This window comes from Mustela nigripes, chromosome 14, assembly GCF_022355385.1.
Source record: "Mustela nigripes isolate SB6536 chromosome 14, MUSNIG.SB6536, whole genome shotgun sequence".
NCBI classification, from domain to species: domain Eukaryota; kingdom Metazoa; phylum Chordata; class Mammalia; order Carnivora; family Mustelidae; genus Mustela; species Mustela nigripes.
This window is the reverse complement of record NC_081570.1, coordinates 802,661-817,796: the sequence shown is the minus strand read 5'-3', so window position 1 is coordinate 817,796 and position 15,136 is coordinate 802,661. Positions and strand designations below refer to the sequence as shown.

At 54.5% G+C, this 15,136-nt stretch overlaps 1 protein-coding gene across 4 annotated transcripts in view; it reads left to right on the top strand.

Moving 5' to 3' along the window:
- The first annotated feature begins 2,811 nt into the window (after positions 1-2,811).
- The window catches only part of CFAP74 (cilia and flagella associated protein 74), a 59,815-nt gene continuing 47,490 nt past the window's right edge, over positions 2,812-15,136 (top strand). For 2 of the 4 annotated variants that reach the window (XM_059375243.1, XM_059375242.1), the window contains exons 1-2: positions 3,974-4,797; positions 14,132-14,216. In XM_059375243.1, coding sequence (XP_059231226.1) covers positions 3,979-4,797; positions 14,132-14,216 — 904 coding nt within the window. In that variant the 5' untranslated portion in view covers positions 3,974-3,978. Of the gene's footprint in view, positions 4,798-14,131; positions 14,217-15,136 lie in introns of all 4 variants that reach the window. The other 2 variants (XM_059375241.1, XM_059375244.1) reach the window with 2 other exon arrangements.

The following is a 15,136-nucleotide window of genomic DNA, read 5'->3' as shown; positions in this document are numbered from 1 at the left end:
GAGCCTCCCGGCTACATTAGAGTGAGGCTTTGTTGTTTTCACACACCGTTCCTTCTTACCAGGTCCAGCATGCATGTAATGAGGCTATGCTGCGATTTGTCCCTGGTTGCCAACCTGGCGATGGGGGCGCAGGGCGGGGCATGGGGAGGGCGCAGATACTGGAAGGACCTTGTGGCCTTATTTTTGAAACCTCTACAGTGTCTTCCCATAAGAGGGGAGTCCTGGTGTTTCCCTTAGTGGTTGGGGTGAGCAAGCGTCACAGTTTCTGATGTTTCAGAAAAGTCCAGGGAGCCAAAGTCTTTAGGAGCACCCACCCAGATAAACCCATTCCATGTGTGGAGGTTTTTCCAACCAGGCCCTGACCTTGGCATTGCAAAGCTACCTTGACTGAGAGTCAAGGTAGTTCTATTTTTAATTTTTTAAAAAATATTTTATTTATTTATTTGACAGAGAGAGATCACAAGTTGGCAGGGTGGTAGGCAGAGAGAGAGGAGGAAGCAGGCTCCCCGCTGAGCAGAGAGCCCGACTCCGGGCTTGATCCCAGGACCCTGAGACCATGACCTGAGCCAAAGGCAGACGCTTAACCCACTGAACCACCCAGGTGCCCCTATTTCTTGTCTTTTTGATCATAGCCATTCTGAGAGGTATGAGGTGATATCTCATGGTGGTTTTGATCTGCATGTCCCTGATGATGAGTGATATTTGCCATCTCATGGATCTGTTGGTCATCTGGATGTCTTTGTCTTCCTTGGGAAAATGTCTGTTCAGATACTCTGCCCATTTCTTATTTGGATTGTTTGGAGTTTTTGCTATGAAATTGTATGGGTTTTTTTTTTTTTAATATATTTTGGATATTAACCCCTTACCAGATACATGATGGGCAAATATTTTCTTCCATTCAGAAAGTTGCTTTTGCATTTTGTGGATGGTTTCCTTTGCTGCGCACAAACTTTTTAGTTTAATATAGTCCCACTTGTTTATTTTTGCTTTGTTGCCTTTGCTTTTGGTATCAACACACTTAGTTTCAATTATCTGTTAACTATCTTTGTCTTTGCATATTCTTCCGTGAGATGTCTCTGCAGCCAAATCACTGTTCTTTTTTTTTTTAAGATTTATTTATTTAAGATTTATTATTTATTATAATATTTATTTATTTATTTTAGAGAGAGAGAGAAAAAGAGAGTGTGAGCAGGAGGGGCAAAAAAGAGGGAGAAAGAATCTCAAGCAGACTCACCATTGGGTGCAGAGCCCAAGATGGGCTCGAACTCATGACCCTGAGATGTACTGTTCTTGTATGTATCTCCTTCATCCCCAAACACACGTCCTTATCAGTCACTGCACCAACCACTGTTCTCCCAACTTATTGTGAAAATTGTATCAGTGGGATACCACCTTGTTCAAGGCATCCACGTTTGACCCAGGATGCGAACTCACTGCCAGCAGGGCAGCGAGTGATCTAGTTACAACTCTCCCTCTTAGTATCTACTACCTCAGACCAGTCCTGCTACCAACTATTAATGTGTGTCCTCCAGTAAGCAGACTATGACATGGCATTCAGAATACAAGAGATTTATTGGGAGCTCATGCCTGTGAAAGATGGGGGTTGGGGGTTGGATCAAAATTGGGCTGAGGAAACCGCAGACTACAATACTGATCTGAAGCCCGTGGGTGGGAAGCATGGAGAAGCAGAGTTGAGCAGGGAGAACCTAACTCTGATGCAAACCCTACTAAGTTTTGGTCGATCTGAGGGAAGGGGTGGAGAACTCTGGAGCAGAGATTATCCATTAGAGGAGCCCCAGGGCTGGAGGTCCACCTAGAGCCACCTAGAGCCCCTGCCATGGTCGATCATTGACCAGGAACCACCCAGAAAGAGAGTGAACTCAGCTCCACTACAGCGCTGCTGCACTCCTCTTGACTAAATGCAAAACCTTTCTCGAAGGGAGATCAGAGCCGAGCTCTGCCACGGAAGCTTCATCCATTTCCAGAATGGTGATGCAGCATCCTAGCAGCCTTCAAAACTGATCAATGAAAAAAAAAAAAAAGCGATCAATGAGGATTTTATTTTTTAAATGAACTCATGGATGTTAACATATTTGCTGTGCTTCAGTCCACTGTATTTACGTTTTTTTTTTAATACTCAAATTGTCCTTACTTTGGCCAATGGGAGCATCTCCACATTGACTAGCAAGTTCTCTGACCCAATGCTGGACTCGTTAGTAATTCCCTTGCTTTCTTTTGATAAGATGCTCCAAGATCATGTTGTGTGTTTTCTGCCTTAGATCTGATACCAGTCATTTTTCTAAGAAGCGGTGGTTTCTTCTACCAGGAATAGGGCCGAGGACAACCAGCTGGGTGCTGAGTGCTCACTGCTACTGAGCTAGTGATTATTTCTAGACTGTGCAACCCAACCAGGCACTTTTTATATCTTTGCTCTCTAATAGGGCAGCTGCTAGCCACACTGCGCCACTGAACACGTGAAATGTGGCTACTGCAACCAAGGAATGGGATTTTATTTATTTTTTAAAATTGTTTTTAATTAAAAGTAGGCTGCACGCCCAACATGGGGCTTGGACTCACGACCCCAAGATCAAGAGTTGCACAGCCTGAGCCAGTCAGGTGCTCCAAGGAATGGAAGTTTAAATTTGTACCGGTGTACAAGTGTCTGTTCAAGTGTTTAATTTTAATTAATTTTACATTGAAATAGCCACATATGTCCAGTGGCTACCATACCAGATGGTTCTAGACCTTTTCAGTGGACAGAACTAAGAAGTAATTTTTTCTTATGATTTTACTTATTTATTGGACAGAGACAGAGATCACAAGTAGGCAGAGAGGCAGACAGAGAGAGAGGGGGAAGCAGGCTCCCGCTGAGCTGAGAGCCCGATGTGGGGCTCAATCCCAGGATCCTGAGATCATGACCTGAGCCCAAGGCAGACGCTTAATCCACTGAGCCACCCAGGCGTCCCAGAAGTAATTTTTTTTATTATTTACATATTTATTTATTTTTAGGGAGTGTGCAAGCAGGGGCAGAAGGGCAGAGGGAGACGGGAGAATTCTAAGCTGGCTTCGCGTGCAGCGCAGAGCTGGACTGGAGTTTAGTCGCACAACCCTGAGATCATGACCTGAGCTGAAAGCAAGAGTCTGAGGCTTAACCGAATGAGCTACCCAGTGTCCCAGAAATACATTTTTAAAGTTCTATTAATTCATACTAATATTTCCCATTGGCACCCAAGATTACAGTTTTAACTTATTTTACATTCCTATCTCTTCTCCCAAAGTTAAAATGTTGGCTCCTAACATTCCCACACCAGCTATTTCCTGGATCTCCCTGCGCGCTCCTCCGGACGGCGATGGCCCTACCGTTACTAAGGCCGGGGCCACTGCAAACAACCCGAGCGTTCCTTGGAGCTCTTTTGGCCCTTACTAGTTAAGTACGATCAAATTGTTGGGTTTTAAAGTCATTTGAATTCTCTTCTGTCAGGTTAATACCTGACATACAGTTAGGTTCATTTGTTTCATTTTGTTTCCATTTTAGGAACTGACTTGTTTCTGGCCTTGCAGCCACACAGTTCCACAGCCAAAGGGACAAGCACCTTCAGAGAAATGTCATTTCCGCGTGGAGCTCACCTTCCTGACCCCGGCTGGTAGCTGTTTCTCCGTGACCCTCAGGAGTACCTGCACCTGGATGTTCTGAGCGCCTCTGCCCCTTCTTAGGAAGACACACCCCGTTGCACCACTTTTGTCCCTTCACAGTAGGTTTTGAAGATCACTCCATGGGGAGACACGACAGTCCTCCCGCCTCCGCAGCGGCTGGGCCGGGGCTCTCTGCAGCCCTCGGCCGGCCTCCGCTTCTGCCGTGGACAGGGCACGGAGGGCTGCGGATACGCGAGGCCAGCGGGCAACCCGGGGGGAAGCAGCCCGGTGGAGGGCGTGGGGCGGCAGGAGTGTGAGTTCTGTCAGGGAAGCGACCGTGGGCCGATGGGGCGCCGCGGTTCTGCTCCTCGGGCCCAGGCTTCGGAGCGCAGAGACCCGCGCCCCGCGAGCCGGCGATGGCCGCGGACGCGCGCGGGGCCACGGCTAACGTGGCGTGTGCGCGGGGCTGTGCGCGGGGCTCGGCGGCCACCCCGGTGGGCGGTTTCCCGCGCGGAACCAGGTACTTCCCGGACTCGCGGCGGCCCCGGGAGGCACCTCGAGGTCGGCGGCAGCGGCGCGCGGCGAGGGCAGGGCTGCGCCGCCCTCCCTCCCGGGTCCCCGCCGGGCCTGGCCCGAGAGGCCCTGGTCGCACCCCCACGTCTGCGCTCAGACACGCGCTCTGGCCGGGCCGGTCGCCTCACGACAGAGCGGGGCAGGGGACCCCGGGCCGGGCTGGGGAGGGCGACGCGCGGCTCGGCGCGGCCCGCACGTGGAGCCCGCAGTCCCCGCCCACGACGCCCGCGGGAAGGCCCCGTCGGCGCGAGCACGACACTCGCTGGGGGACCAACCTGCCCCCGGGGCTGCTTGGGCCAAACCCCCGGGTACGGCCCCGCGCGCTCCCGCGTCCACCGAGCCGCGGGATCCGCTCCGGGACTCTCCGCGGGCCGCCCCGGCCGCACTGCGCCTGCGCGGGGGCGCCCCGGACCGCACCATCGCCCGAGCAGGGGTGCGCGCGGCGGGCGAAGCCCCACCCCGGCCCGTGGAGCCGCGCGTCGCCCTGGAGTCGCTCGTTGCCATGGAGCCGCCCGCCGCCCTCGACGCCGCGGCCCAGGTCTGGGAGCGCCCCCGGAGGAGCCTCTGCGACCCCCGGCCGGCCACGGAGAGGTGGGTCCGTTCGCCCCGGAGCCCGGGTTCGGCCGGGCAGGCACCTGCTGCGGCGGGTCTCGCCCCCGGTGGTTTTCGCGGAGTCCCCGGCCCTGGGGCTGGTCCCCCCCCGACCCCCGGCTTTGCGGGTCTCCCTAGGGTCGCGGCGCCGCCGTGGCATCCCTGACCAGAGTCGGGGGACCCCGGCTGGGGAGTCCAGCGGAGAAAGGGAGCCCCGAGTCCTCCCGCTGGGCTTTTCTTTCTTATTTAAGTTTACTTTTTAAAAGATATTATTTATTTATTTATTCATTAGAAAGCGAGAGAGAACGAGCGGGGGGAGGGGCGGAGGGAGACGCAGACTCCCCGCTGGGCAGGGCGCCCCATGCGGGGCTCGATCCGGTGACTCTGGGATCATGAGCGACCCGAATAGACGCTTAACCGGCTGAGTCCCCCCAGGCGCCCCTATTGGGTTTTTCAAAGGGACCCCGTTTGGGCAGTGGAGGGGCCCCTGCTGTGCTTCCCACCAGCTGCCGGTCCTTTCCTGGAACCCTTCCCTGCACGGCCGCGCTGAGCCGCGCTGCGCCAGGTACGGAGCCCGCACCGCCCCGCTGGGCCGCCAGGTGCCCGGAGTTCCCTCACAGGTGCTCTGGGCAGGGGGACGCGCGCGCCCGCGCAGCCGGCGCAGACTGGTTTTAAAGTGAACATCAGGAAAAAATTAAACACACACACACACACACACACACACACACATACACATACACACATGCATGCATACACACATACACATATACATGCATATACATGCATGTGCACACATATATACAGGTACATGCACATACGCATACATACATATACATACACATATATACATGCATGTACGCGCACGCATATGGCCACATATATGCATACACATAAATACACATCGGCACACATGCATGTATACATGCACATACACATATACACAAGCACACATATACGTACATATAGACACACCCACACATACACATACGTACATAAAGTGAACGTCAGTAGCAACTACCCAGGTGAAGAAGTAAAACCATGTCCACACGGTAAGTCGGTCCTCCCTTCCCTTCCCACAGGCAGTCCTCACTGACCCCCAAGACCCGGACGGGCTTTTGTGATTCTCATTTCCTGGCTTTTCTTCAGGTGCACCCCCTGTGCATGCGTTCCTAAGCACCATGATTGCGTCTCACTGACTTTGCAGTATCATATGAATGGAATGATACTATGTATATTCTTCTTTAATTTTTCAACAACTCCAAGTTTACATGAAAGTTTAGTCCCCAATTCGTCTTTTCCTGAGGCATTTGAGAAGTCACTTATGGGATGCTTTCTGACCGAGCCACACTGTGCAGGCCGTTCTCCCACATGACCTCAGAAGGGCCATCAAAGTCAGGACACTCACAGACGTGTCATCACCACTGTTAAGCACCTTTTGACAGTTGATCCCAGAAAGCCACGAAAGCGAAAGGAGCCCCTCTGGGATCACACGCTGCGCTCCGCAGTCCTTGTGAGTCTGCAGCGTCCGACCCTCAGCCTCCCTGGCGTTTGCCGGGCGCTCAGGACGCCGCCTCTGGCGGCTGCAGGCGGGTCCGCAGAAGCTCTCCGATGTGGGCTTGTCCGATGTTTCCCCAGATGAGGTTCGCATCGTGCGTCCTTGGCAGGAGAGTCAAAGGACTTTCTGCCCATTCTGGCCTGTGAGGTGGGCCATGTCACATCACGGCCGACTTTCACCTTGATCGCCGGATTAACGTGCTGTCTGCCGACGTCTGCCGTTCCCTGTGTGACTGACACATGTGGTGTCGGGAGATGGTAGAAGCTATATGGCCGTGTCATCCTTCCAAGGCTGGAGCTGGGTGGCTCCCAGTGACAACGCCCCCCCCCCCCCGCCCTGCCTGGGCTCTGATGTCCTCCACGGGGCAGCCTCCTCTTGCTCCCGCCTCACATCCAACTCAGGGCCACGACTCCCCCAAGCCGGCACCCCCTCAGCACCCCCGTCTGGGCAACCGCGGATCCTGCCTCTCCTGCCAAATCCGGGGCACCTTTTGAACCTTCTTCCCTGGCGGTCGTGTTCAAGGGGGCCCTGCAGCACGGTGCCCGACGTGGAGCATTCGCGTCACCCCAGAGCACCCAGAGGAGGACCCGTGCGCCTGCGGCCATCCTGCTGCGGGATTCCGGACTCTCTGCTGCTCCCAGCCTTGCTGCTCTAGGGGGTCCTGTTGTGTCCCGAAGCCAGAGCGTGTGATGAGTTGAACTGTGTTTCTTCAAGGAGAAAACATCATGGGTTGAAGCCCTAATCCCCAGGATCTCAGAATGTGGCCTCCTTTGGAAATAGGGTCATTGGGGATGTCATTTGTTGTGATGAGGTCCTACAACAGGTGTCTTTATAAAAAGGAGGTATTTGGACGTAGATCTGGGCCCCTGGAGACCGTCATGTGGAAGCTGGAGTTAGCCCACGCCAAGCCAGGGCGCTGTCACCCCAGAGCACCCAGAGGAGGACCCAGGGTGCTGTCAAAACCTTGGAGAGGCCTGGAACACATGCTCTCCCAGCACTTCAGGGGGACCACGGCGCTGCCATCACCACGATGGCAGGTCCCTGTCCTCTGCAAGTGTGAGAGAACACATTTCCATCGCCCGGAGACACCTGGTGTTGCGCTGGTGGTGGCAGCCTCAGGACACTAGCGCAGCATCTGTAGGACGCACACCCAGGAGCAGAGCCCGGAGTCAGAGAATGGAAGCAAAACTGGGCCCCCAAAGGCGGCCATGACCTCATCCTTGTAACCTGGGAATATGTTAGACGATGTGGCAGGGGAATTCAGCTTGTTCAGCAGCGTCTGAGCTGGGGACAAGATCCCAGATTATCCAGGTGTCCTCAGGAGTGGGACAGGGAGCTGGGAGAGGGGAGGGAGCCACAGAGCCCCGGGGGGACGGTAGCTCACGCTGCTGGCTTTGAAGATGGTTGAATGGGGCCTTGAGCCGAGGAGTGTGGGGGACCTCCAGAAAGGCACGTGGCCTTGCCACACCTGGATTTTAACGCAGTGAGACTCACTGCCGACCCTGACCACCCGAATCCCAGCGTGACTGGTCTGTTAAGTCACTGGGTTTGCAGTAACTTGTTACAGCAACAATGGGAAAGTGATACAAGGGTACATACTTTTTCACTTTACTTTTCTAAAAAAAGATTTTATTTATTTCAGGGGAGGGGCTGACTCCCCGCGGAGCAGGGAGCCCAACATGGGGTTTCATCCCAGGACCCCAGGATCATGACCCGAGCCGAAGGCAGAGGCTTCACCGACTGAGAACTCTAAATGAGGTTGGGCAACGTGTGTGTCGCCGACAAACAGCTTATCCGAAGCGGGAGCCTGTGGCGAGCTACGGGGAACCGCGCGAACCACGGCGGGAGGCAGGCAGGACTCGGGCCGCTGACACGCAGGGGTGCGGCTGCCCCGCTGGCCGGCCAGGGCGTGCTTTAGGGCGAAGGGCCCTGCTGACATGCTGCCCCTTGGCCGCCGGCGGCTCCTCTGCCGACCCGGGCGTCGCCCTTACATGCTCCTGACAGCAGAGCTTTTGGGATTTGTGTCGAATTTGTCTTCTGGTTTGTAACTTTTTTTCAACGCTCCTTTGGGCGTTCTCCGAACACAAGCTTTTAATTTAAATGTACATGACCCTGCGCCAGCTTTTCCTCTCGTGGCTGACGTTTGCAGCGCCGTGTGCCCCCAGCATCCACTGTCCGGCCTGCGACGTTCATCCGCAGGGAGCCGAGTCCCGGCGGGAAGGCCCGGCCATTGGGCTCGTGACCGAGGCGGGCGCCCTTGCCCGCTGGTGGCCGCGCACTCCGGCTGGGTGTGGGGCGGTGCTGAATCTGCAGAGCCTGGCAGTTCCTGAACACTCATTCATTTATGCCGACTTTGTTCTTTTCTTTGCACTTTTACTGTGGAAAAGTGTGATCTCAGGAAGGTAGAGAAGGGGCGACCCAGACTCGCAGGCCCGGTCCCCTTGGTGCCTCCCGCTCCACGCTGCTGGCCGCACCCCTGCAGCCCCTCACCGGCAGGTCCTGGCAGGGGGAGGCGAGAGCAGCCCAGGAGGGGTGTTTCCACCCGTAACTACCGCTCTCCCAGAGAAGTAACTACGACATCGTTATCAGTCCCAACAAAATCAACCTGAATTTCTTGATAAATCAAACACCAGTCCGCCTTCATTCACATCGTCTGGAAAACGTGTCTTCTTAGCTGCTTCCTGGAATCCAGGGACAGACAGGACCCCCGCACCGCAAGTGGCCGACTTGTCTCTGAAGGCCCTTTTGGTTTAAAGCGGCCGCCCTGTCCCTCTTTTCTGCCTTGACATCCATTTGCTGAAGTTTCTGGGTCGTTTGATCCGTTTCTGATGCTGGAGGCCTCCTTTAATATCAGCCTCCAGCGTCTTCTCCGGACAGGATCTGCACGTCTTTCGTTGTGTCCGGTTTTAGGTACCTCGTATTTCTTGGTATAATTCGAAACACACGGCATCTCTTCCAAATCTCGTTTCCCCTCCGTTCGGAAGAGCAGGAATATATTTGGTTTTTATGACTGGACTTAGGTCGAGCGACGTCACTAAATCGTCTCAGTGACTTAATGCCGGATGTCTGCGTGCCCGGCGGATCGCTCCGCACACAGTCCTGGGATCTGAGAACATTTCCACTTCGAGCTCCTTGTGTTCCTTCCAGCGGGTTCTGGCTGGGAGCCCCAGTGGCGCTGAGTGGAAGCAAACGTGCTTGTTTTGCTCTCAGTCCTGCGGCTTTTTGTGCGTAGAACTCATGGAGTTTCCTGCAAACAGCCTTTCCCACACTGAAGACATCAGTGTGCAGTAGGAGATGGTGAAGTGCGATGTTGAATGTGATCAGTGCTTCCCCACATCAATCGAGTCGATCATGTGAGTCCCTTCCTTCGGTCTGTCCCCCGCGGTGAGTTGACCTGATTCTAACGTGCAGTCAGGCCCTGGGGTACCAAAGTTGCATCCATGCGCTGCTGCGGGATTCAGGCAGGGGATGCTCCCCACTTCCCCTTTCATTGTCCGGCTTTGGTGACAAAGGTGACAGGAGCTCCGGGAAGTAAGTCAGGGAGTGGGCCTTCTGCCCCTACTTCCCAGAAGCAGTGTGCACGCCTCGCGGGTTTCCCAGAACTTGGCAGGGCGGCCTCTGCGCCCCGAGCCCCCTTCAAGGGTCCGTCTGTCTATTGAGTTTCTTTTACGCTCATGGGATTCAACATTTTTCTTTTCTTCAAACCATTTTGATTACTACTATTTTTCTAATAACTTGTCCATTGTCTAAATTTTCACATTCATTGGCATAAAGTTGTTGACTGACTTTACTTTGTATTGTTTTATGAGATTATTTTTCAGTTTTGCAGATCTTTAAAAAACCCAAACTTCCCGTTTCCAGGGCCCTCTCTCTCTCATCTGTTTTCGTCGTGCGGATTTCCAATCTTTGTCATCTTCTTTCTTGCACTTTCTTTGGGTTTCTCTGGCAGGTCTTGGCTCACTTCCTTGACTGGACGTGGAGTCCGTTCCCCTTTCCGCGACAGATGCTGTGGGGCCGCAGGTTGGCGGGGCTCCAGCTGCATGGCCAGGCCCGGGCGCTCCTGTCCTGTAACTCACTGCACCGTCTCCATGACAGTTTTTCCCTGGACCCTGGGTCATTTAGAAGTATGTTTCTTGGGGGCACCTGGGCGGCTCACTCATAAGCCTCCAACCATTGATCTCGGCTCCAAGCTTGATCTCAGGGTCACGGGATCAAGCCCCGTGCTGGGCTCCACGCTCAGTGGGGAGTCTGCTTGGGGCTCTCTCTTTGTCTCCCCCTGCCCCTTCCTGCCCACACCCTCACTCTCTCTCTCCTTCCCTCTCTTTCTAAAATAAATAAATCTTAAAAAAAAAAAAAAAGTGTGTTTCCAAGTAGTTTTCTATTGCTTACTGATTTGGGCCGATGAATTCGGGCCAGAGAACAAGTTTTTAGGATCGTCTTTATTGAGGAGTAACTGGCGTGCAATATTGTGTTCATTTCAGGGGGCACCACAGTGATTTGAGATGCACCTGCCTTGTGAAAGCTATCCTTGTGAAAGCGTCCTGTCCCCATCTGTCACCACACAAAGTCATCACGACATGATTGACTGTGTTCCCTACTCCGTACAAAGCTATGTACCCTTCCAGGCCTTCGAAATTGACTGACACCTGTTTTGGGCCCAAGACACGGCTTTCGTAAATGTTCTGTATTTGCTGTAGGGGACCCTGGAATCCTGCGGTTGCCGGGTTCCGGGTGTCTGTCGGCTCAGTTTGCTAATGACGTTGTCCAAGTGCACGTCGTTGGCGACTTGTCTCTCCTGGTTTTGTTAGAGAGTGTGTCACCGTGGCCCACCAGAGTTGTATCTTGACCTTTTCCTCGTTCCATCCACCTGTGCTCCGCTTGCTTTGCGACCGGTTAGTGGGTGCGCGTGGGCTTCTGGGAGCCGAACATCGGGTGCAGATGTCCTGCGTGGCTATTGCTGCTTTTCGCCTCCAGAATTCCGCGTGTTTCTAGATAACTCCGCCGGCCTCCTCTTCACAGTTCCTGGCCAGCGCGTCTCTCTGAATTATAAAGCCCGGGACCCCCGCAGCCTTGTGTTCTAGATGTCTCTTCGGTAGTGTGAAGTTGGATTTTTGGGTCGCTGTTACTGTTCTTTTCATCCAATTTAAGAAGAGACTTTTTATTTAACCGTGGCCATTTAACCTGTATGTATACGCTTGCCTTCACTTAGATTTTGACCTGAAGGGTTCTTATTTTCTAGTCAACTCTTCGAGCTTCTTAAGGCAGTTACAGTACAGTTTCACCCACCGTTTCTGCTTGTTTTCCGAGCGACGGCTGGGACCTGGGCGGCCGTGCAGCCAGAAGCAGGGAAGGCACTTCGAGCTGCTTGTTCAGCACGTCTGAGCAAATCGCTGTTTCGGATTTTACCCCACCCCCAATTCATCGGCGCCCTGTTCTGGGGCCTTTCACCAGCGGGTGCTGTGCCCAAGGGGCATCGTGTTTCAAGTTTTCCCCCGGAAGGTCAGTCTGCCCCTGCCAGCCGGGCCGATAACATCCTCACGCCTCCCAGCTTCTGTTTGGTTCAAATGATGTCTCCTCCCGTTGGCCTGGTCCTTATGGACTCGTGTGTTGGGAAAACTGAATCTTTCTGCTGTGGTTTTCGTGAGAATTTAAGAGGGGCCAAAGGCCACGCCCTAGAAGTGCCCTTTTTCACTGGACATTCCGAGTGTGTGTGGTTGGCGGGCACCTGGCTGGCTCAGTCCGTGGAGCGGGGACTCTCCTTCTTTCTTTCTTCCTTTTTGAGAGAGAGGGAGAGAGGGCTTGGGGAAGGGCAGAGAGAGAGAGAGAGAGAGAGAGAATCTCAAGCTGAGTCCATGCCCAGCGCAGAGCCAGACGTGCGCTTGACCTCACCACCCTGCCATCATGACCTGAACCAAAGTCAGGAATCGGAGGCTTGACCAACTGCACCCCCGGGGTGCCCCGTGACTCTTGCTGTCTGGATTGTGAATTCAAGCCGCACGTCAGGTGTATGCATCACTTACAAACAACATCTTGAAGAAAAAGTGGATAAAAAGTGCTATGATGTAGTCGTTTTCCGTGAAACTGTGGTGTTCTGCCTCTGCTCAGAGACTCGTTCCCCCCGGGGGGTCAGTCACACCGTTGTCGCGAGCACATGGAGGTCATGACTGTGAAGCAGAACAGATGCCTCCACTTTGTGCAGATCTTCCAAGAGCTCTGCCGATGCCCGACCAGTAGGTCAACAGATTTTATCAACGGGAGGAACATTTGGCGTTTGACAAGATGCCTTAAAATTCTGCCTCTCAGAAGGGAAATGCATGATTCTTTGTGGCGTATCAAAAAATGGATTACTAGCACTGACTTATTCATGATTTGTCCAGGAAACATTATTAGGCTTTGAAAATACTTTTCAGTTACTTATTCTGAAGCAATGGCTAAATTAAGCAGTGAGAAACAAATTCGTCTATAATTTTAGCATCTCCTACATAAGATCAACATTTAATATCAGCGTTCTCCACAGACGAGCTCGGAGCGTTCCCAAAATGATGAAGTGTAATGAATATTCTGAAATTTCCTAAGCAGTGCTTTTGAGGGGCGCCTGGGGGGCTCAGTGGGTTAAAGCCTCCGTCTTCGGCTCAGGTCATGGCCCCTGGGTCCCGGGGTCGAGCCCCGCATCGGGCTCCGCTGGGGGCGCGTCTGCCTCGCCCTCGCCCTCTGCTGCCCCCGCTTGTGCTCGCTCGCTCTCCCTCAAACAAACAAACAAAATCCCAAAAATAAAGCCTCGCTCTGGAGCCGCGCTGCGCCCGCGTGCGGCACCTGCGCTTGGGCGAGTTGGGATCACCGCGTTCCCGGGGAAGCGCCTCTGCGGCAGGACCTGGGGCGGCCGGGCCGCCGCGCTGCTCCCGCCCCGCCGCATCCCCGGCCTCAACCCTGAGCCTCTCCCCGGCGGCGCCCGCAGTGGAGCCCGCACTTGGGTCTGGTTCTCCTTGGTGTCCGGCCCCTCCGCCCGCCGCCGTGTGTCCCGGATGCAGCCGCGCGCGGGGCCCCGCGTCGTCCCCGGGCCTGGGCGCAGTGCGGGCCGCGGGGTCGGGCCGGGTCGGGCCGGGTCGGGCCGGGCCGGGCGGACGCGCGCGCGGGACTTGCGTGGGGCCGCGTCTCCGGCGGTCCGGGCGCGCCTGGAGGAGCGGTTCTGGGCCCCGTGGGACGCCCGTGTCGCCGCGGTTGGGACTCGGGGTTTGGGGCATCGTGTGCGGCGCCGTGTCGCGGTGGTTTTCCTTCCCGCTCGCCCCGCGACTACCGCGGCCCGGCCTCGCGGCCCTTCCCGCACCTTCCCCGGCGGCGGCGTCTGTCCTGAGCCTTCTGTGCCCGGCCGGAGGCGGGAGGCAGCTCCGGGCTCGGGGCCCTTTGCAGAGCCTGAGCTCGGCGCCGCCAGTGCTGCTCCCGAGGCTCCGGCTCAGGCATTTTCTTAATCTTTCCAGAGGAGAAATTGTTAATTCTTTTTTTTTTTTTTAAGATTTTATTTATTCATTTGAGAGAGAGACAGTGAGAGCGAGCATGAGCGAGGAGAAGGTCAGAGAGAGAAGCAGACTCCCCGTGGAGCCGGGAGCCCGAGGCGGGACTCGATCCCGGGACTCCGGGATCCTGACCTGAGCCGAAGGCGGTCGTCCACCAACTGAGCCACCCAGGCGTCCCGAGAAATTGTTAATTCTTGTGAAACCCAGTATTTATGGCTTTTTAAAACTATGGCCTTATTCCTCTGTAACTGTGATAATTTGTTTGTAGCTAAAATTTCTGCTTCCCGAGATGGAAGAAGACGCCCGCCCGGCCCCGCCGACGCCGCTTCGGGACGGCCTCGCGCCGGCGGAAGGTGGGAAGATCCCCCCGGCGGCAGCTGCTTCAGCAACAGCGGAGACGCGTGATGGGCTTCGTCTCCCTCAATTCCGCGTCTTCGGACAGAGCGCAGCTCTTCAGCTTATGTGTTTTCCCTCAAAGAGGGAGCTTACATGTTCCTGTCTAGAGTTGAAAGAAAGATACACTATGGCTGAGAATCTTGAAAGGAGCAAACATGGTTTTCCCGCTCTCACATCTCTGTTGAGAACCAGATGCCGTTTTTATCCCAGTCCTTTGAATATGACCTATTTTTGTTTTCTTTCCCTGAAAGCTGTTAGAGTTTTAAAAATCACTGATAATCTCACATTTTTCTAAGACTTGCTTTGATTTGGGTTAGCGCTAGGCCTCAGGCAGGACAGTCCAACCCGGACTAATTTCCTCCGTCCCCCATCAACCCCCCCCCCCCACCGTGGCTCCTTTCTCAGTACTGAAGAGAGATGTAATGAGGCATGCTGATGTGAGGTGAGCTTATGTGACATATTGTGAGGTGAGGTGAGGCGAGGTGAGGTGAGGTGAGGTGAGATGATCAATGAGATGTGTTGAGGTGTGATGTGGTGAGGTGAGGTGACGTGAGGTGTGGTGAGCTAGAATGAGATAAAGTGAGGTGAGTTATGGCATTGTGAGGTGTGGTAAAGTAAGGAGTGATGAAGAAGCCGGGCTGATGTGAGGTGTGGTGAGGTTAGTGAGGCGAAGTGAGATAATGAGGTGCAGTGTGGCATGGTATGGTGATACAAACTGAGGTGAGATGTGGTATGGTGAGGTGAGGGGGTTGAGGTGAGGTGACCTGTGGTGACATGAGGTGAGAGATGGTTTGTGGTGTTGTGAGGGCTAGTGATGTTTGGTGAGGTGAAGTGAGGTGTGGTGATGTGAGGTTTGGTGAGGTGAGATGAAGTGTGG